This window comes from Kluyveromyces lactis, assembly GCF_000002515.2.
Source record: "Kluyveromyces lactis strain NRRL Y-1140 chromosome F complete sequence".
Lineage (NCBI taxonomy): Eukaryota > Fungi > Ascomycota > Saccharomycetes > Saccharomycetales > Saccharomycetaceae > Kluyveromyces > Kluyveromyces lactis.
The window spans coordinates 597928-617709 of record NC_006042.1 but is presented as its reverse complement, the minus strand read 5'-3'; the positions used below and the strand labels follow the sequence as shown (position 1 = coordinate 617709).

Below are 19782 nucleotides of genomic sequence, written 5' to 3'. Positions count from 1 at the left end.
CTTTACTCTCTCAAAGATTTGCTATTCATTACAAGAACCAGGAGCTTCACAACACATCATAGAACAGTAGTCGGTTAGGCATTTACAAAGTTACTGTTAGTTTTCGCTGTTTTTCAATTACAATGTCAGTTAGATTACCACTGGGGCAAATATCTAGCTCAAAACTGAACGTATTGAGTCAAGAGAACAAACTTCATCAGGGGAAACGTTCTGTGAGACCACAGCTAAACACTCCTTCTAATAGTCCATCGACAGAATCGTTCAACAATTCAGAAATTTCATTAGCATCAGTCCTAAACACTCAAACTTCATCCAGCCAGTTCTACAGCACACCACCTCAAGCTCTACATGACGTTAAAGAAAGGATAAACAACGAATTAACAGAAAAGAACTCAAAACTGACTGATGAAAATATACTTAGACTTAGATCAAGGGTTCAGCTAGCGTACTATAAGTACAGAACCAAACAAGTGCACCTGAAGTTCTCAGAAATAGTAAGTCGCAAGAAACAGTCAGCTAACAAGATAAGGAAACCCGAAAATGACAGGAAATCCAGAAAGTTGGCTGGATTGAATCCGGCCATAGAAGCTACTTCAAGAACTAATAATAATAACAATGGGACTTCAAACTTGGCAGTGTGCTCGCAACAACACATCCAATGTATCACACCGGAGAAAAGGTACCCGGCAAAACCATACGCATCAACATCCGCGATCTCATCCGGATACACACCGGTATCAGTGAAAGCAGCTAAGTCACTACTACAAATGTTCAGCACAGGTGCTTGAACCAGCAATGAGATCCACCTGTATCATATAATACTCACAATTCACTCTTTTCTACATCTCTCTGTCCCCATCTCGTAAATACAGGCTATATAGATACACATATATATAGTCACATTAATAATGGTCATATGTATTAGTAAAACAAGCTTTAATAATGTAAATCATATAGCTTGTTACTCCAAGACTAAGCTTTCGGTAAGTTTCTTGAATTTCGTACCTTTCTTCAGCTTCTTCTGAGTTTTCAATATAAACGAGTACTGTGTGAAAAATTCAGTCTCGAATGGATTTCCGATGAGCATAAACGACAAAAATTATGGAAAACATCCATATATATATATATATATATAAGGTATGATAAGCGAAAGTGAATTTGGCGATGAGCTACTAATCCAAAGGTTGAGAAAGTGAAATATAACGGAGAGAAATTATCTTTTTGGAGTAAATTGTCTTGTGTTCCGAAACTAGTAATTCGCCATGAAGCTTTTGAAAATTGCACTATTACTAGGTACAGCGTACTATCTGTTGAACAGTTTACTATATACCTGGTTGCCAACCAACTACATTTTTGATGCAAAGACATTGAACGAGATATCCAATTCTGTTATCAGCAAATATGACGCTGAATCCGAAACATTCGATGTTAAGGTGATGCTAAAAGATTTAAGAGATGCATTGGCCAAACATTACGGTGATGACTATATCAACCAATGGGTTGATGAAGAATGGGTGTTCAACAATGCTGGTGGTGCCATGGGTCAAATGATTATCTTGCATGCTAGTATCAGCGAGTATTTGATTATTTTCGGTAGTGCCGTTGGTACTGAAGGTCACACCGGTGTACACTTTGCTGATGACCATTTCACCATTCTTTACGGTGAACAGAGGGCCAGTTTGCCATATAACATGGAACCTGAAATTTACAAACCAGGTCAAACTCATCACTTGAAAAAAGGTTATGCCAAGCAATATTCCATGCCAAGCGGATCCTTTGCTTTGGAATTGGCCCAGGGATGGATTCCAGCCATGCTACCATTTGGATTCCTCGACACTTTCTCAAGTACCTTAGACATCTACACCTTATACAGAACGGTGTATTTGACTGCAAGAGATATGATCAAGAATTTGATCCAAAATCACAAGTTTTGAATTAAAGAAGGAAAGTGCTGAACTTGCTGCCTGTACGTACAATTATATTTAAAGTAGATATTTCCTGCAAGAGCATGTAGTAAAACACACATATTCATTGATATAAGTACTCGGTTCACTTTATATTATCATTGTCAATCTACATAAAATTATCTGTTGGCTATATATCCAAAAAATTAAGGCTTAACGAAATCTTCGAAGACTTCTCAATAATAGTCGAATGGGAACGAGGAATAGTAAAAAAAAAGAAGGCTTCCAACCCATCCCAATCAACGATTTAATATGACCGGTGATACCGAGAAGGAGCAAGAACCTAGTTCCGGGGAACAACAACTAAATGTCTTGAAACGAATTCATGAAATTCTCACGAAACATTCATCAACACAAACTGAATTTATACCACTCCTTTACCATTCTTTGAAACAAATTAGTAAGCATCCAAATAACAGTTCAAATTCGCTGGATGCGGCTACTTCGAGTATAAGGCATCGTTTGAAAACAGCAAAGACTCTACTTCAGCAAGACCCTGCAGCCATTGAGCTAGTCTCAAAGACTCCCGAACAATGGCAACTGCATATACAGGAAAAGAAGATTGAACTTGAAAAAAAGACAAAACACCTACAACGACTGCGAGAAAGTATTCAGAAACAATGATTTCGACCATTATATGTACACATCATCCTCACAAGCAAATGCTATGTAACACTATTAATATCAATATCCTACTTGACGTACAGCGAATGAGGTCTTTGTTGAAGAGTTAGATTATTTTCACGTGACCTCCGTAACCTATGATCAAGAAAATTTTCGAGTTTGGAATAAAATAATCAATCGAAAGAATATAAATGAGGTAAGTTACAACCATAGACGATAGTACAATTGTTATTAGACAATTCCGGTTCCATTTGTGTTTGCGAACGGATTGAAATTAATAAATAGGTTCATAGTACTACTATTCAACCATATTACTTTAGAATACTGGCGAGTTATCTACACAGGTTGCCTTTTTTTTTGTTTGGATTTTAACACCTTTTAGCAATAATTGACAGAGAACGTTTTACTTGCCACAAGGTTTCGACAATTCTAAAGAATAATATATTCCGATTAGTGTAATACTTTTTGCCGTTACCAATCACGCTAATATGTCTAATTCTCCAGTACCTCTAGGTGATTTTTCAAAGATCTCTACTCTGCCAGGTATTTCACCAATTACCCCAGAACAAAGAGGTGAATCTTTCTGGTCTTCCAACCCAATCTCATCATATTTGATCGATACTTATAACAACATCCATGCTCATAGAAAAACTCTTTCGTTGGTGAATCCTGGTACCGTTGAAAACTTGAACAAAGAAGTTTCTCGTGATGTTTTCTTGACACAATATTTCTTCACCGGTTTGAGAGCCGATTTGAACAAGACTTTTGCCTTCAACCCAGCTTTCCAAACCTCTCATACTTTCTCCATGGGCTCTGAATCTTTGCCAAACTATGCCTTCAGTGCTTTGTTTGCTAACGATAACTTGTTCATGCAAGGTAATGTTGATAACCAAATGTCTTTGTCCGGTAGACTGCAATACGGTTGGGATAAGAACAATGTCACCAAGGTCACGTTACAAATCTCTGAAGGTCAGCCAACAATGTGCCAATTGGAACAAGATTACCAGGCTTCTGATTTCTCTTTGAATTTCAAGACTTTGAATCCTTCTGCTGCAAGTGACGGTAGCTTCACTGGTGTTGCTGTTGGTTCTATTCTACAGTCCATTACTCCCCAATTGGCTATTGGTTTGGAAGCTATTTATTCTAAGGGTCAAGCTATGTCCCCAGCTGACGCCGCTGTGTCCTATATGACACGTTTCGTTTCTGCTAAGCAGGACTGGATCTTCTCCGGTCAATTGCAAGCTAATGGTGCTGCTGTCGCCTCTTTCTGGAGAAAGGTGTCTCCAAACATGGAAGCTGGTCTAGAAACTTCTCTACAAGCCTCCATGTTGCCAATCATGGACCCAGTTATCGGCCAACCTATTGGGTTCCAACCAGCCATTGAAGGTGCTACCACTTTAGGTTGTAAGTACGAATACAGACAATCTGTGTTCCGTGGTTCCATTGATTCAAACGGTAAGGTCGGCTGTTTCTTGGAAAGAAAAATCTTACCAACATTATCCGTTCTATTCTGTGGTGAAATCGACCATTTCAAGAATGAAAGCAAGCTTGGTGCCGGTTTACAATTTGAAACTGCCGGTAGCGAAGAACTATTAATGATGCAACAAGGTCTAGATATTAATGGTAACCCTCTACAAGCTCCACCAGCTTAAACTAAACTAACAAATAGTAACCTCTAAGAAATTGTTATAATGACTTTCTCTGCATTAGCCAATATCTTTCGTCTGTATGTTTCAATTTCTGACCAACTGACAGAACTTATCACAGAATACCTTCAAACTACGCAAACTTAACCTCTCACGAGAAGAGATAATTGGTATCGAAAATCGATTAAAACGTTTCTTGCGATGTTTTTAATGACCCAACCCATTCATATCTGTTAAACTACTTTTATATGCTTAATCATAAACTACAAACTCTTGTTCATAGCCAAGTATATATAACAAAATACAAATGGTGATATTTTCAACTTAAGATGATAAGACTCAACACTAATCTTAAGAAATATACATACATGTATATATACCGATAACATATTCAATACGATATCTTGATTATTAAACAAAAAATTGTTGAGTTTATGGTCCAATGTACGTAGAACCCGCCACATACATAATTCAGTTTGTGCATTGAGTTATAAATTGACATGTAGGAAAAACCTGGAATACTGCTACAATGCCTGCAATATTGTCGGTCATATCTCCGGAAAATCTTCGAATGTGACATCCATCCAACTTACCTTGTCAAAATCAACACCCTTTCTCATGTCGTGATTGGAAACAGACTTGTAATCAATTGCAGTCGGAACACTGATCGACCGTCTTTTATCTTGTAAAGAATGTTGATATTCTGCGCTTATGCGAGGAACATCTAAAAATGCAGAGTGAAAAGAGCTGAACCTTTTGTACCTACTGCTTTCTGCTCTTGTGTTAAAGTCAATGGGTTTTATTCTTCCTAATGCTTGTTTGAATGTCTTATTTACGACATCTCCAGACTGTACTAGTGAGTGTTCCATACTGATGGAAGATATGGTTGATGATTCATTTAGTTCCAGACTTTCTGCTTCTGGTATCTGCTCCTGGTCAGGAACATTCTCAGCCAATAGATACTCCAAATCATCCACTTCTTCGAGGATGTCAATCTTCGGCGAGGGTATCGCCTTCGTATCATTCTTAGTGTCTTTTAGTGAAGCATTGTCAGGATCTTTGTTGTTATACTGACAAATTTTGGATAGCACTTGCTCAAGGTCGTTGATAACTTTACGAGGTACGCGACCGTGGTTAATGGATAAAAATGTGACTTCCCAGAATCTTTCCGGATTGAATAGGGAAATGATGATTTTAAATTCTTGTTTTTGATCCGACGGTACCCTTCCAACCTTTAGTTTCGGCAGAATTGGATGCACAAACTGATCTTTTTTACCTAAACTCAAGTAATTCATCCGTTCTTTCGAGTTTCCCATATCTATTTCATATATTTCGAAGCTAGTCTTGCTCAGTATTACATTGATGTTTTTTGGATTATCGGACGGCCAACTTCGCACCTTCACATAGTCATGACGGAACAAAGTTGTCCTCTGTACAGATTTCCTTTTAGTGTTATCAGTTCTTACCTGAGGATTCCAGGGTTGCAGTTGTGGTGGCTGTCCCTTATTTCGCAGAAACGAATTCTTCAGTGATTGGAAAGGGCCGGAAGATTTCTTCTTTGGTGATCCCATAATGGCCATCTTTGAAAAAGGTAAAGCTAAGAGTAATGCTTTCTAATACAATCAAATGTACAGTGCTCCAGATGGTTGCTTCACTCAATATACCTATTATATCCTGTTTCGACTATAGTCTTTTGGTGAATTCACTTGTTTACGTTGACTACGTATGTAATAGCATGTTATTTTTTTATTTATTTATTGTTTTTTTAAGCACCGCATCGATCAGTATAAAAATGAGTAACTAGGGTAGGAAGGACTCTTTCCAGAGAAAAGGGATTATAAATTGATACCAGGAGGTGAGTAGTAACTAGATATGTCATAAATGTTAATCGTTTGTCATTGAGAGTTATAAATGCAGTTTACATAATAATATACATCCATTTCAGTGGGAATTTTGAGGAAGCAGATACGTTTTTAATTTCATAGCTTTTTTCTTCCTACAAGATGGTCCGCAATGGTTCTAGTCGATTGCCAGTGAATAGTCTTTGGGGTTCTCTTGTTCAATTCAGTTTCAAAATCGTACAATTGTCTGATTGAACTAAAGACAATGTCAGATCCCTTAACACCTAAGACTGATGCAGTTGCTATGATCTTTGGTGTATCAAAGTCGAAGTCGTCATCATCCAGATTTGCCTCAGCTGCTAATACCTTGTGTTGAGACTCAATGAAACCAACAGCTCTGATGGCGAATCTAGTACCCCTTGTTCTATCAATTGGAGAAGGTAGACCACCTTGTTGGACATGACCTGGGATGGCACATTTGGCATCGAAGTGACCTTCAGCTTCTTGAGTAATGACCTCAGCCAACACTTCAGGAGTAAGCACCTTAGAGGCATTGGTGGACTTCAAGATAAGTTGTCCGAATTTACCTCTACCTTCAGCTTCGCTGAATGATTCCGTCAAGTTTTCAATATCTTGCGTTAGTTGCTCCAAACTTATACCTTCTTCTGGGACATAGGAAACTTGGGCACCCACAGCAACAGCGGCATGTGTGGCTAGATACCCAGAGTTACCACCTTGAACATCAACAACAAAAACTCTACCACGGGTTGATGCAGCAGATTGCTTGATAATATCACAGTATTGCATCAAAGAGTTCAGAGCGGTATCCGAACCGAGGGAGTACTCGGTACCCGGAACATTGTTGGATAAAGTGGCTGGAATCAAAACCATTGGGATTCTGAAGGCTGTATAGTTCTCTCTTGCTCTTTCCAATTGATGCAAGGAGACAAACGCTTCAAAACCACCGACAATGATGATACCATCGAATCCATACTTTTGGAAATAGTAAGCAATCAAACCGATATCAGCTTCTTCAGGAGTATGTCTGTTGGTACCGATTTCAGAACCACCGCGGGATTGCCATCCCAAAAGATCCTTCCAGTTTAGAGATCTCACGGATTCGTGTCTAGTTAACCCAGTCCAACCATTGTAAATTGCATATGGTTTGTGACCTTGAGACATACAGTACGTAGCCATCGAATAAACTGCAGAGTTCATACCACCAGCTGGGGCACCGACATTGACAATAGCAATCTTCATATGGGTGTGTTCTGGTAACTTAGGTTCGATATGGTCAGCAGAATTGATTGCCATGAAATTATCCAAATGCTCAACAAATTCCGAATCTCTCAATTGCATAGCCTTTTTGAAATCCTTGGAATGGATTGCTTCCGCAACAGATTTGGTTAGTTGAACTGATTCAACCAAAGGCTTACGAGTGATCTTGTTCTCATTGATAGCGATCAAAGGAGAAGGGGTATCTGGAGTTGATTCCAAAACTGCATTGACAGCTTCCACACCTTGCAATGTTGCAAGAATACGGTCATAAGCAACGGCTGTACCACCTCTCTGGACATGTCCTAGTGTAGTAATTCTACAATCTAGACCCAATCTGTCCACTAAGACTTTATGAACGTCCTTAGATGAGATAGGAGTTAAGTCTGCTGAAATGGCACCTTCAGCAACAATAACGATAGTTGTTCTCTTACCTCTTGACCTATGCTTTGAAATGATATCACACATTTGATCTTGCCATTCTCTTGATGATGCAGGTTTCTCTGGAATCAAGATGTAATCAGCTGATGTAGAGATACCAGCCAATAAAGCTAACCAACCACAATTTCTACCCATAACTTCCACCACAAAGGCTCTGGAATGGGAGTTAGCGGTGGCCTCAATGTAATCAATTGCTTGACAGATACGATCCAATGCCGAGTAGGCACCAATGGTAGCATCTGTAGTAGACATATCATTATCGATGGATCCAACAGTACCACAAATATTCAAGTGCTGGTACCTATCGAATTGAACTTTGTTAATTCTTCCTTGATCTAAGAGTTCACGAATCAAAGAAGGCCATTCAGATCTGAATAAATCAGCACCAGTGAGGGAACCGTCACCACCACACACGATCAAAGCGTCGACACCAGCTTCGATTAAGTGAAGAGCACCAAGTAACCTTCCCTCTCTCTCTCTAAATTCTTTACAACGAGCAGTACCAATGTTGGTACCACCTTCGCAAGACCAGTTACGTACTGTTTCCCAGTAAACCTGCTTGATATAATTTGGACCACCTTTTACAAGACCTTCGTAACCTTCCATGACTACGAAGGCATTACAACCCTTGAAAATAGCTGTTCTAACAATAGCTCTCACATTTGCGTTCATACCTGGCGCATCACCACCGGATGTCATAACGGCGATGGACTTTTGCGCTTTCGCAGTCTTTGGAATCGCTGGATACGAGCTGTCAGTGGAAACACCAGAAGAAGCAATGTCTATTCTTGAAGATCTTGAGGAGATCAAAGAGGCCTCAACAGATTGCTTAGGCAGCGTAGGTTTGATAGAAATAGCATTTTTCGTTTCAGTGATACCAATGATATATCCGTTTGGATCCTTCAAATATATTTCAATTGGGTTGGTTTCGTTAGGATAGGCCTGAATCGTTTCACCAGCAGCCAAATCTCTGAAATGTTGGATATTTGTACATGAAAAAACCAATGCTGATGACACAATGGCCCTCCAATCTTTATCGTTAACAACATCCAATGGCTTGAAGCTGTTATCAACAACTAGCTTTAGAGTGATTAAAGAATTTGTCAATGTGCCAACTCGCTTGTCATGAACTAATTGCAAATACTTTTCGTAAAACTTGACTGTCTTATCATACAACCCTTGAGTCGTAACTAATTTGTACGCTTCCGTACCGTTCAACAATGGCAAAGATTGTGTCATTGCAGTTTATTATTACTTGTATCAATATTTTCCTTTTTGTAATCGTTTGATTCTCGCTTAAAAGTTTGAAAACGTGCAGAGACCTAAATATACGTCTTTATCAACTTGATCCTCTTGCAAATTCTTCTGCTAACCTTGTTACGAGGAAACTGGTTACAAGTTTCGCTATACGCAGATTATTACTGATTAATGCAGTAACTTGTTTACTGGTTTGCAAGTCAGTAGAAGCAGAAGCACGAATCAGAAATTATTCCTCTGTCCAAGCTTACAAAGTAGTTTTCATTTATACTAAATAGTCAAAAGTTCAATATCCTTTTCCCTTCCTTTAATGTGGATTGCATGATGATGGGTTTCGTGAGCATGTAGGATCACGAGCTTCCACTTTTCGGAGCACCACCAAAATTGGAATCCGGAAAATAACGAACCACTTATCTTACAGGAATCTCTGAAGTTAGTGGATGCTGCATGTTTGCTGCGTAATGAAAAATTAAAAAAAAAAAAATGTGAAGAGTTATATTAATCTCAGTCACGTGCTTTCATGTCACTTCAAAAGGATATCTTTATCAGTATTACCGGCAGTTATGGCTGTAATATGGCGATTGAACGGTGTCATATCGAATATTGTATACAACGATACATAAATTTGCATTTACATTTCAAATAAATAGATGAGAGTTTGGTGCTCTTCAAACGCCCAATCCGTATGGGACGACTTCGATGGAGTATCCATCAGGGTCCTTGATGAAGGCGAGATTCTTCATTTTACCTTGATTGAACTTTGGAGACCATTGGATATCTGGGTATAGTTTCTCAATTTCTGCGCACAACGTAGCTGGATCCTTGTTTGAGATGCAGATGTGGCCGTACCCCTGTGGTTCAGTATTACCGGTGTGATAAGCGAAATCTGGATCATTTTCTGTCCCCCAGTTATGTGTCAACTCCAAGATACTTTCTCTTGAACCACGAGCAATTCCTTTTTGATCATTTTCGTAGCCTAAGAAGTATAGCGTGAATTTAGCATTTGAATGGTCACTAACGTCAAGGATTTTCATTCCTAGGACGTTTTGATAGAATTCAAGGGATTTGATTGGATCCTTGACTCTTACCATGGTATGGTTGAACTTGTAGTTGTTCCCCTCTCCAGATTCGTTGTTTTGAATCAATTCAATCCAGTACCCATTAGGATCTAATGCGAAAGCAATATTCCTTTGGCTACCGTCTGTCAATCTCTTCTTGAACTTGACGCCATTGGATTCCAATCTTTCACATTCAGCTTCTAGGTTAGAGACACTGAAGCAAATATGACCAAACCCACGGTGTGGTTCTTCATTACCGTTGTTCACCTTGTATGCTGGATCAGATTCAGTACCATAATTGTGGGTCAATTCCAAAATACCGTTTTCTCTAAAGACGTCAATGGCACCTTGAGAGTTGTTCGAAAACTGCTTATTAGGGAATGATAAGAAGTATAAATCAAACTTCATGTCAGGGAATTTCTTGTGATCTAATAGCTTCATACCAAATTGTTCCTGGTAGAACGCAACAGTGACCTTTGGATCCTTTACCCTGAAACATGTGTGGTTTAGCTTTAAGCTCTGGTCCGCTTGCGCAGACTCAACAATTTTTGGATAATATTTGGCAGTAGTTTCGGTACTCATTGGTCGTATATGCTTGAGGATGTTGAGTAATCTTTCCTTGAACATGTAGGTGGAACTACTACGTTTGGGATGAATTGATGGCTAGCCAATGGTAAAAAGGCATCTCAAGGTAACTCCTGTTAATATACAAAATTGGCTGGTCGCAAAATCCTATTTATTTTGCTATACAACGAGAAATCATTAATTTTTCAGTTTCTTTTCAATGAAAACATAACCTGACTGATGCAAAAGTGACGGTTAATAGTGCAGAGGATTTGCCATATTTAGCTTTGGATCCGATAGATAAGTGATCTGCCGTGACGCACATGAGCTTGTTATACGGAAAGGTGAGACCTTTGTTTTCTTAAAGCTTTTGCGTAGAACCCCAAATGATACGACACATTCCAGTTCCTTCATTGCAATCGACAGGATGCAGCATTCTGATTGCATTCGAGCCCCTACTCATTATCATAGTGGTATCTCACTTTGTATCTTTTCTCACTCTTTTCTAATGAAAAAATACTCACTCAACTTTAAGCTTTACTAAAGTCTAACTGATATTTCTTCTTTTAATAAATACAAGAGTATTTATTTGGCGAAACAGTTTAAACTATATACCGAAAAGAATAACTAAGTTGATTATCTTGTCAAATTAGAACGGCTTGATAAAGACTGGATGTACTTTTGATATATCTCAGTATATTTTCCCTTCTGTTCAGCTGAATGTTGAAGGTGTTGTAGAATGTAGATATCAGTATCCACAGCGGTGGAAGATAGCTGGAAACTGAACAAAGATAAATACAGATTCAAAGCGACATATTCCAATTTTCTAATATTTAGAAGAGTAGTCAGAAACTTTGCTTTGCGACTCTCGCAAAATAAACCTAAAACTGAACAAACTGGGTTTTTGTACTGTTTTTTCTGAGAACTGTATCATTATGCATGATTTTCATACGATAGGAACGCTTCCTGCAGAAAACTTCAGGCAACAGACTCATTTTTTACCCGCCTTTAGCGTTCAACGCACTAGTTATACTTGGAGGTAAGTCACATCGTTGTAATAATTATCTTTTAGTGTGGTTTGTGTTAAAGTGTGATTTAATGCTTATCGTGTTCAATTTAAACTTTCACTGAATTTCAGGAATTCTTTATTGAATAACTATCCATAAATCGCATTATCTCAATCCCTTAGAATACAGAAGAAGAAAGTACAAAAAATCTATACTAACACCTGAATCGGAAGCTAGCAAATTGTTGAACATTAGAAGTAATTAGAAAAATAACTGATTTGATTTCGATTATTCTACAATTGGTTTTTCAGAACATAGGTGGACTCGCCAACAATTTGGCGTGATGTTCTGAAAAGCTTCTTAGAAAATGTTGCATATGTTACTCCTCAATTAACTGGGGATACAAAGATTCATTTATAAATATGTGGCATAGTTTCAGTGAGCCATTCGTATTTATCAAATGTTATACAATCTCTAATGAATTCTTTACTTGTAAGCATCAAAGATTGATAGAGGATGTATTTCATTGGTTTTCCTTCTTGTTTCATTCGGTTGAAAATAACACTAGATGGGTGAACGCTGACGGATAAATCTTGCTTTATGTTAGTATAGCCTTGTTTAGAGAGCTTTGCTATATTTGTTGGAAATCCTGATATAAAGCATTTAATGATTTTTGCTTCAATGACGGAACGAGGCATGTTTTCTTTGAGTTGAGTAAGGTTTTGGTCATGCTTAAGCAGAAAATCTTGTTTCCTACAATATTTCCATAATTGTTGTCGTATCCTCAATACTCGTTTCATTGTTTTATGTTGCAACTTGAAATCTTGACACCATCTTCGTGAGTATCCATTCTCTTCCCATTGTTCATATATCCACAAGTATAGCATGTGGTCACTTGACTGCATCAATGACCCAAAAAGTTTTGTCTTTTCTTCCGAATTGAGTCCCGGTACAAATATAGAGTTGCTCTCTTGAAGCATAGAGACAATCGTAACAATTTCAGGTAGAACACCATTACAGCTTTCTTCAAACACGCTAGAATATATTACCTTGGCATATTCAGGATCACATGGGAAATCACACATAACTTGTCCTACTTTTGTGATTGCACCTCTGCTATTGAGAGCGCCAATGGCATACAAATTTTCGAGGGCTTCGCTTAGCTGGATAGTTTTTGGTTTGTCCAACATTGGAAAGTGAAGTAAGTCGTTGATACCTAGTGAAAGCAAAAGTAGAACCACTTGATTCAATTTTGTTCTCAAAATCTCTGGCTTTGGTACTTTTTCAAGCTCATTGTAGTAAGACCATTTTGTAAATAATCTAAAACATTTGCCTGGACCCAATCTCCCTGCTCTCCCTGCTCTCTGGTCAACAGATGCCCTAGAACATGGAACTGTCACTAGCTTTGAAACTCCTCCTGAATAGGATTGTTCCTTCACAAAACCTGGATCTACCACGAACTTTATGCCGTCAATTGTTAACGATGTCTCTGCAATATTTGTCGCAAGCACTACTTTTCTGCAGTTCTTCGGTGTAGGTTCAAAAATTTTGGATTGTTGTTCTTGAGGAAGATTGGCATATATAGGTACTACCAAGAGATCTGGAAATTTTGTATTATCAAGCTTGGAAAGAATCTCAAGTAATTTTGTTTGCATCGATTCTATTTCCTCTTGACCAGTTAGAAATACCAAAATATCACCTGGTAATTTTTGGGTGGTATGAATTTGAAAGATGGTGGTGATCGCAGCATTTATATAGTTTCCTTCTGGTTGAAGTGTATAGTGAATATCCACAGGAAAGCGTCTACCAGGAACATTAAATATCGGACAATCAAAGAAGAACTTGGAGAATTTAGTAGCATTCATAGTTGCACTAGAAATTATAAGTCGAAGATCTTTTCTGTCTTGTAAAATACCCCTTAGCAACCCCAACAAAATATCTGTAGATAACGTGCGCTCGTGAGCCTCGTCAATCATTATTGCACTATACGATGATAGTTGTGGGTCATTAAGAAATTCTCGAAGTAACATCCCATCTGTCGTATATTTTAAGATTGTTTTATCAGGCGTTGTTCGGTCATCAAATCTGATATTATAACCGACTTCTTTCCCCAATATTACATCCATTTCATCAGCAACTCTTGAAGCAATACTAGTTGCAGCAACTCTACGTGGTTGTGTGCAAACCACGCATTTTCCATCGTTGGTGTAACCATCCTCCACAAGGAACTGTGGAAGTTGGGTGGTTTTCCCAGACCCCGTTTCACCAACAACAATCAAAATTTGATGTTGCCGAATACTATCCAAAATTTCTTGTCTATATTGATAAACTGGCAATGACTTCCTCGTTTCTTTAATACTCTTCATCTTGTTAATTTGTTCTTCTAACGCTTCAGCCAATCTACCGTCTTCAACAGGTTCTAAAATATCTGTCGTATCATCAGTAAAATCAATCATGGACTCAGGATCAAAAACAAATTCGTAATTATCTGAATCCTTAACTTTGATTTCATCTGCATCTGCCTTAATTACACTTTTCTTCATTTGCTCCTCTTCCCAGTTCACCCTATCGGTTTTGTTTCGAAGTTTGGCGGTCAATAGTTGTTTCTTTGATGCGACCTCATCTTGCATTTTGAATCCACTTGTATCTCCATTTTCAGCATAGTCTTTTCCAGTTTCATTTAAGAGCTTCAATAGCTCTCTTTTCAGCGATATCTCTTCTCGTTCACTAACAGTTAAGTTATTCCAACCATAACGTTTTATGTCATCTTCTAAAATCTGAAGATCTTTAACCAGCCAGTGCAACTGAGAACGCTGTCTCTTAGTCAAAACTTTTTGCTCAACCATTGACTTAATCGAGTTAACCGAATAATGAGCCTTACCATCCTTCAATGAAGGGTCCGGGCTACTGTCCAAAACTTGATCTGCAGGTGAGAATGAGTTAGTATTTGCATTTACCGATTCTATGCTTTCATAAGTTCTCTTCGCTCTGCGCTGTCCTGATCCCGTAAGTTTAGTACCATTTTCATCACCTGAGGTTCCCATAGTATGAACTGCGATTCGGTATGCTGCGAGAGCGTTCTACCTGATTTCGTAGCGCTTATTTCTTCTTCTTCCCTCACCTTTAGTTTCTAATCGTGAAAGGTACATCGAGTGGCTTTCTTGCAATATCAAATGTTGAAAACTATGCCAAATGACTGATAGAAACCTTCCAGATAAACATTATCTGAATCAGAAAACAGACATAGACAGTTCCAGGCATAGGACATTTAGTGTTCATAAAACGCTTGCAAGGCGTCCAGAATGAACTCTTCTGGCTATATACCACCTTGGACAACACCGTATGTTATTGGTATTGGAGGGAGTTCAGGTTCTGGAAAGACGAGTGTTGCTACCAAACTCGTGACAAGAATCAACACTCCATGGACAGTATTAATATCGTTGGACAATTTCTATAAACCGTTAACCGTCGAAGAACGAAAGCAGGCTTTCGAAAATAACTACGATTTCGATAAACCGGATTCAATAGATTTGGATCTAGCTTATCAATGTATCCTGTCTTTGAAAGAAGGTAAGAAGGTGAAAATCCCAACCTATTCGTTCACAGATCATGATAGAATTCCAAATAAGTTTTTAACCATCTATGGTGCGAGTGTTATTGTTATTGAAGGAATTTACGCATTATATGACCAAAGACTTCTTGATTTAATGGATTTGAAGGTTTACGTGGATGCAGATTTAGATATATGTTTAGCTAGAAGATTGACAAGGGATATCATCTCTCGTGGGAGAGACTTGCATGGTTGCATAAGACAATGGGAGAAGTTTGTTAAACCAAATGCGGATAGGTTCGTGAAACCAACCATGAAGGCAGCAGATGCAATCATCCCATCCATGTCAGATAACAGCATTGCGACTGAGATGTTACTTAATCACATTCAGTCTAAATTGCAGCTCAAATCGCAGCAGCATTTAGCAGAACTTCAAAAGCTCGAGTCATACGCTGTGTCGATTGATTCTTTAAATATAATTCATAAGTTGAGACAAACTAATCAGGTGAAGGCTCTACAGACTATATTGTTAGACAAAAGCGTTTCAAGAGATGACTGGGTATTCTATTTTGACAGGTTAGCAACAATACTTTTATCCTTTGCATTGGACGATATACCTACGAAATTGAAAACGACTAAAGTTATTACGCCGACAGGAAAACAGTTGGATAATCCAGTTTTTGTTGACTTTGACCGTGTCACAGCTATAAATATTGTTAGATCTGGCGACTGTTTCATGAGATCTCTAAGAAAGACAATTCCTAGCGTCGCAGTTGGTAAGCTACTTATTCAATCCGATTCCAGAACAGGGGAACCACAATTGCACAGTTTATTTATTCCACCAATGATCGAAAATTATAACCAAGTGCTACTGATGGATGCGCAGATAATTTCAGGTGCAGCGATAATCATGGCAATCCAAGTTCTTACTGACCACAATGTTGATCTCAAGAAGATTAAGGTTGTAGTTTATCTAGCGACAGAAACCGGTATTAGAAGGATAGTTAATGCTACTAATAATCAAGTTGAAATATACGCTGGAGAAATTATTTCCGATGACAAAATCAGAACTAATCAATGTAATTGGGCCAGAAAGCGGTTCGTTGCCTCAAATTACTTTGGGTGCAAGTAGTCCTTCCTGTTTTGTTGTTTTTTTTTAATTTGTAATGCATAACTAATATTTTCCCCTAAGTATCTGCAATTGTAGTAGTTTCAAATTCTTACCAGTTATCGACTGTCATTGAAAGGAACTAAGGAAGTGTAAGGGTTTACGGCTTTACCAGTAATAGAATGAAGCCAAATATAAGAACATACTAAATATTAAAAAAAGAAAATTAATACAGATATCCGACTATTAGTATCCTATTACTTTCATGAGGGCATAGCCAACAGTAACGATAACTGAATATGCAACGATACTTGCTGGCACACCCCTGGTGATAAAGTTATTAACCGACAAATATCGATCACCGACATCATCAATCATAGAAATTGCAGTGACATTAGGGAAACCGGAAGTAGGTAATCCCATTGCTGCTGAACATAGGAACGCGGCAACCATTATTAATAACCTTGAATGGTCTCCACCAGGTAGATTTGATCCGATCTCTTTCATTAATGGGACGATGATCATAGCAGCGACTGTATGAGAGACAAAAGTAGCCATAGTCAATATGACGATGCCGAATATCAATACGATTTGGAAAACCGGTTTAGTTTCAATTGACTCTTTGATTATCGATGCAATAGTTGAGAGTAAGCCTGAAGAGGTGACAGCTTTGCCCAAAGTAGTTCCACCCATCGCTAAAATGACAATAGTCCACATGAAATTGTTGAAATCATCAGAATCTAAAATACCAGTTCCGAAAAACAACAACATTGGAATGACCGAAATGATACCCATCTCTCCGAAAACATCCTTCAATTGGTTAGCTAAACACCATAATACGATTGTGAGTATGGTAACGATCGTGATATACCACTGCTGCACAGTGAATGGATCCGAAATTGGATGATATTTCAAAATTTTCAAATTGCTGTCCGGAGGGAAAGTCAAAAGTAGTAAACACCAGATGACAACGATACAAATGACACAAACAGGTAATGATACAATAAACCATTGGCCCCATGAAGGTGGCGGATCCATCATACCTATCGAAATGATGTTTTGAGGGGAAGCAATAGGGGATGCCATACCTCCAATATTGGATGCCAATGCAATACCTAAAATCAATGATTTTGCAAATGTACTGCCTTTAGGCAAAGTTCTTAATAATGGCTGAATAATGGAATAACACAATACCGGCGCGGCTACATTGGATACCCACATTGATGCAAACAAAGCCACACCCATATTTGTCAAAAGAATAATCTTTGGGTTTGTCCCCGCAGACGACAAAATGTGAGTTGATAGAACCTTAGCAATGTTATATTTAGATAGTGCTGCTGCCAAGGTAAAACCACCTAGTAATAACATAATCACACTAGACCACATTGTGGACAAAATATACTGGGAAGATTCTGTTGGGTTTAGTATGTGTCCATCCGTTGTATCCTTTAAAACTGGGAAAACAACAATTAATAAAGGAACTAAGAGTGATGTAACGAATAAAGGTATAGTTTCTGTTGCCCAAAGTAAAGATGCGTAAATCAAGATTGCCAAACAGTTCTTCTGCAAAGTGTCTCTCATTGGAGATATAAACAACAATGTCACGAATATGGAGGTAATTATGATCAGTTTTATCAATTGTGTTGAAGAAATAAGCAAGCTTATAAATTGCAGAGGAGATAGTTTGAAAACTTCAGAAACTGTCTGAGGGAATTGTAGTTCATTCGAGTCTAACAATTCGATATTTCCTTCCGTATCTTTCGTGATACTTCTGAAGGTAACAGTAGAAGCTTTCTTCAGAGCCTTTTCAGCTTTGACATTTTGAGCCTTTCTTTCTAAATTCATCATATCCTTCCACACAGTGTTTCTTTCCCACACAACGTGTTCTCTCAAATGAAGGGAAAGCTCTCTTTCAGCTTCTTGGAAGTTAAAGACCTCATGTTGAGGGTCCATTAATCCAATAGCTTTTGCATACATGACTATGACTTCATTGATGTCATTAGATAAATTCTCAATGGTGTGTTCATTGAACACATGCGATTTCTTTGATAAACTCTTTAAATAATCGGTCTTGATATTACTATCCAAAGATTTATCGAATTTTTTGCAGATCTTGGCAAAACCAGTTTGATTCAACTCGATAAAAGATTTTAATTCTGAAAGTTGAGTGAAACAGGCAACGATTCTCTTCTTCAAAGTAATCTGTTGTTCCATAATAGGATCAGTAGTGGTGAAATCAGTTACCCTGGACAGCGTTGGAAGTATTTCACTGGTAATGGAATGCATGAGCCTAGATCCTACTGAACCAGTTCTTGCTCTTCGAGCCTGGATCTGCTTATTCTGACCATCAGACTGCTCTTGGTTTCCAATGGAAAACCCGTCCTCGTCATCGTCTTCCTCAGAATAAAGATCCATTTCTGGCTGTGAATTGTATTCAGAGATAGAAGATGATCGCCTTGTTCCCTGTCTGTTCAGATCACCAGTGCTTGTATTATGTATCGATCTGTTCATCAGTTCATTCTGGAACGTAGTCACGTCTTCATACACTTCAGAGTAATTGGCCAAGATCGACGTCTCCTGCATGGTATAAAACGAGTCGATTTTGTCCAACTCTTTATCCAACGCATCGATAAATCTCTGTTCGTAAGAATCCCTCGTGACAGCGGTAGTCAGTGGGGTACTTTCCAGGTCAGAACTTTCAGAAGTGGATCTATACAACTTCTCCTTTTGTAATGTATAGATCAATTTCTTCAACTGAGAATAACCAATATATTTGGTAGTCCATTCTGGAACAGCGTTGAACTGCAAGGAATGAGAGAACTTCATATTGGAACAGTACTTCGTTTATTTCAAACGGTGGAACCAAACGCAGAAACAGTAACAATGGGGGGAAATTAATCCAAAGCTTATATTTTGTGTGCTTGTTACTGTGAGATTATGACCCTGTTCAGACCAGTTTGAAAAAAGCTCTCCTGACTTTTATCGACTGTAAACAAAACCTGCTATATTTGTATCCTGGTGGTATTGAAAGGGAAGCCCTGTACAAAGTTAAATAAACCACCGTGTGATTTAAGATTATTCGCATTGTGATAATAATAATACATACTATATAAATGCTTCCCGTAGATTACTTGGCTGTCTCCAGCGAGACAAAGGGAAAGCGCAGGAAAACACGTGGCCGGGTAAAAATACACGTGACACAAACCAACTTACCTCTCGTAAAAATATAATAACCATGGGTTTCGCTGATTGCTGCTACCCACGGCCCCCAAGTATTTCGAAACCAGGAACGGATCAGAAAATGGATCGTCTTGAAATTTCCCTACGCACTATTCTATGCAGTTTATGTACCAAAATAAGCTCCACAAGGCCCCTCCCTTTGGAAAATTAGGGAAAAAAAGGAAAAAGGGAAATGAAACGAAAATCGCAACTGCAAAATGGGGTGAC

General features: G+C 38.3%; 10 protein-coding genes across 10 annotated transcripts; 5 read left to right on the top strand and 5 right to left on the bottom strand.

The window, feature by feature from the left end:
* Positions 1 to 122: 122 nt before the first annotated feature.
* On the top strand, positions 123 to 788 carry NRM1 (Nrm1p; the record flags this gene model as incomplete). The annotated part of the gene is made up of 1 exon (XM_455368.1): positions 123 to 788. The coding sequence occupies one exon, from the start codon at positions 123 to 125 to the stop codon at positions 786 to 788; it is 666 nt and encodes a 221-aa protein (XP_455368.1).
* A 474-nt stretch (positions 789 to 1262) lies between these two features.
* Positions 1263 to 1934, top strand: ERG2 (C-8 sterol isomerase ERG2; the record flags this gene model as incomplete). Its single annotated transcript, XM_455367.1, has 1 exon — positions 1263 to 1934. The coding sequence occupies one exon, from the start codon at positions 1263 to 1265 to the stop codon at positions 1932 to 1934; it is 672 nt and encodes a 223-aa protein (XP_455367.1).
* A 282-nt stretch (positions 1935 to 2216) lies between these two features.
* CSE2 (Cse2p) lies at positions 2217 to 2588 on the top strand (the record flags this gene model as incomplete). Its single annotated transcript, XM_455366.1, has 1 exon — positions 2217 to 2588. One exon carries the CDS (start codon positions 2217 to 2219, stop codon positions 2586 to 2588), a length of 372 nt encoding a protein of 123 aa, XP_455366.1.
* Positions 2589 to 3076: 488 nt separating this feature from the next.
* Positions 3077 to 4240, top strand: TOM40 (TOM complex pore protein TOM40; the record flags this gene model as incomplete). Its single annotated transcript, XM_455365.1, has 1 exon — positions 3077 to 4240. The coding sequence occupies one exon, from the start codon at positions 3077 to 3079 to the stop codon at positions 4238 to 4240; it is 1164 nt and encodes a 387-aa protein (XP_455365.1).
* Positions 4241 to 4782: 542 nt separating this feature from the next.
* INP1 (Inp1p) lies at positions 4783 to 5814 on the bottom strand (the record flags this gene model as incomplete). Its single annotated transcript, XM_455364.1, has 1 exon — positions 4783 to 5814. The coding sequence occupies one exon, from the start codon at positions 5812 to 5814 to the stop codon at positions 4783 to 4785; it is 1032 nt and encodes a 343-aa protein (XP_455364.1).
* A 399-nt stretch (positions 5815 to 6213) lies between these two features.
* PFK2 (6-phosphofructokinase subunit beta) lies at positions 6214 to 9030 on the bottom strand (the record flags this gene model as incomplete). Its single annotated transcript, XM_455363.1, has 1 exon — positions 6214 to 9030. One exon carries the CDS (start codon positions 9028 to 9030, stop codon positions 6214 to 6216), a length of 2817 nt encoding a protein of 938 aa, XP_455363.1.
* A 686-nt stretch (positions 9031 to 9716) lies between these two features.
* GLO1 (lactoylglutathione lyase GLO1) lies at positions 9717 to 10733 on the bottom strand (the record flags this gene model as incomplete). Its single annotated transcript, XM_455362.1, has 1 exon — positions 9717 to 10733. One exon carries the CDS (start codon positions 10731 to 10733, stop codon positions 9717 to 9719), a length of 1017 nt encoding a protein of 338 aa, XP_455362.1.
* A 1354-nt stretch (positions 10734 to 12087) lies between these two features.
* PRP2 (DEAH-box RNA-dependent ATPase PRP2) lies at positions 12088 to 14721 on the bottom strand (the record flags this gene model as incomplete). Its single annotated transcript, XM_455361.1, has 1 exon — positions 12088 to 14721. One exon carries the CDS (start codon positions 14719 to 14721, stop codon positions 12088 to 12090), a length of 2634 nt encoding a protein of 877 aa, XP_455361.1.
* A 258-nt stretch (positions 14722 to 14979) lies between these two features.
* Positions 14980 to 16359, top strand: URK1 (uridine kinase URK1; the record flags this gene model as incomplete). The annotated part of the gene is made up of 1 exon (XM_455360.1): positions 14980 to 16359. The coding sequence occupies one exon, from the start codon at positions 14980 to 14982 to the stop codon at positions 16357 to 16359; it is 1380 nt and encodes a 459-aa protein (XP_455360.1).
* Positions 16360 to 16581: 222 nt separating this feature from the next.
* On the bottom strand, positions 16582 to 19161 carry PHO91 (Pho91p; the record flags this gene model as incomplete). The annotated part of the gene is made up of 1 exon (XM_455359.1): positions 16582 to 19161. One exon carries the CDS (start codon positions 19159 to 19161, stop codon positions 16582 to 16584), a length of 2580 nt encoding a protein of 859 aa, XP_455359.1.
* Positions 19162 to 19782: the final 621 nt, after the last annotated feature.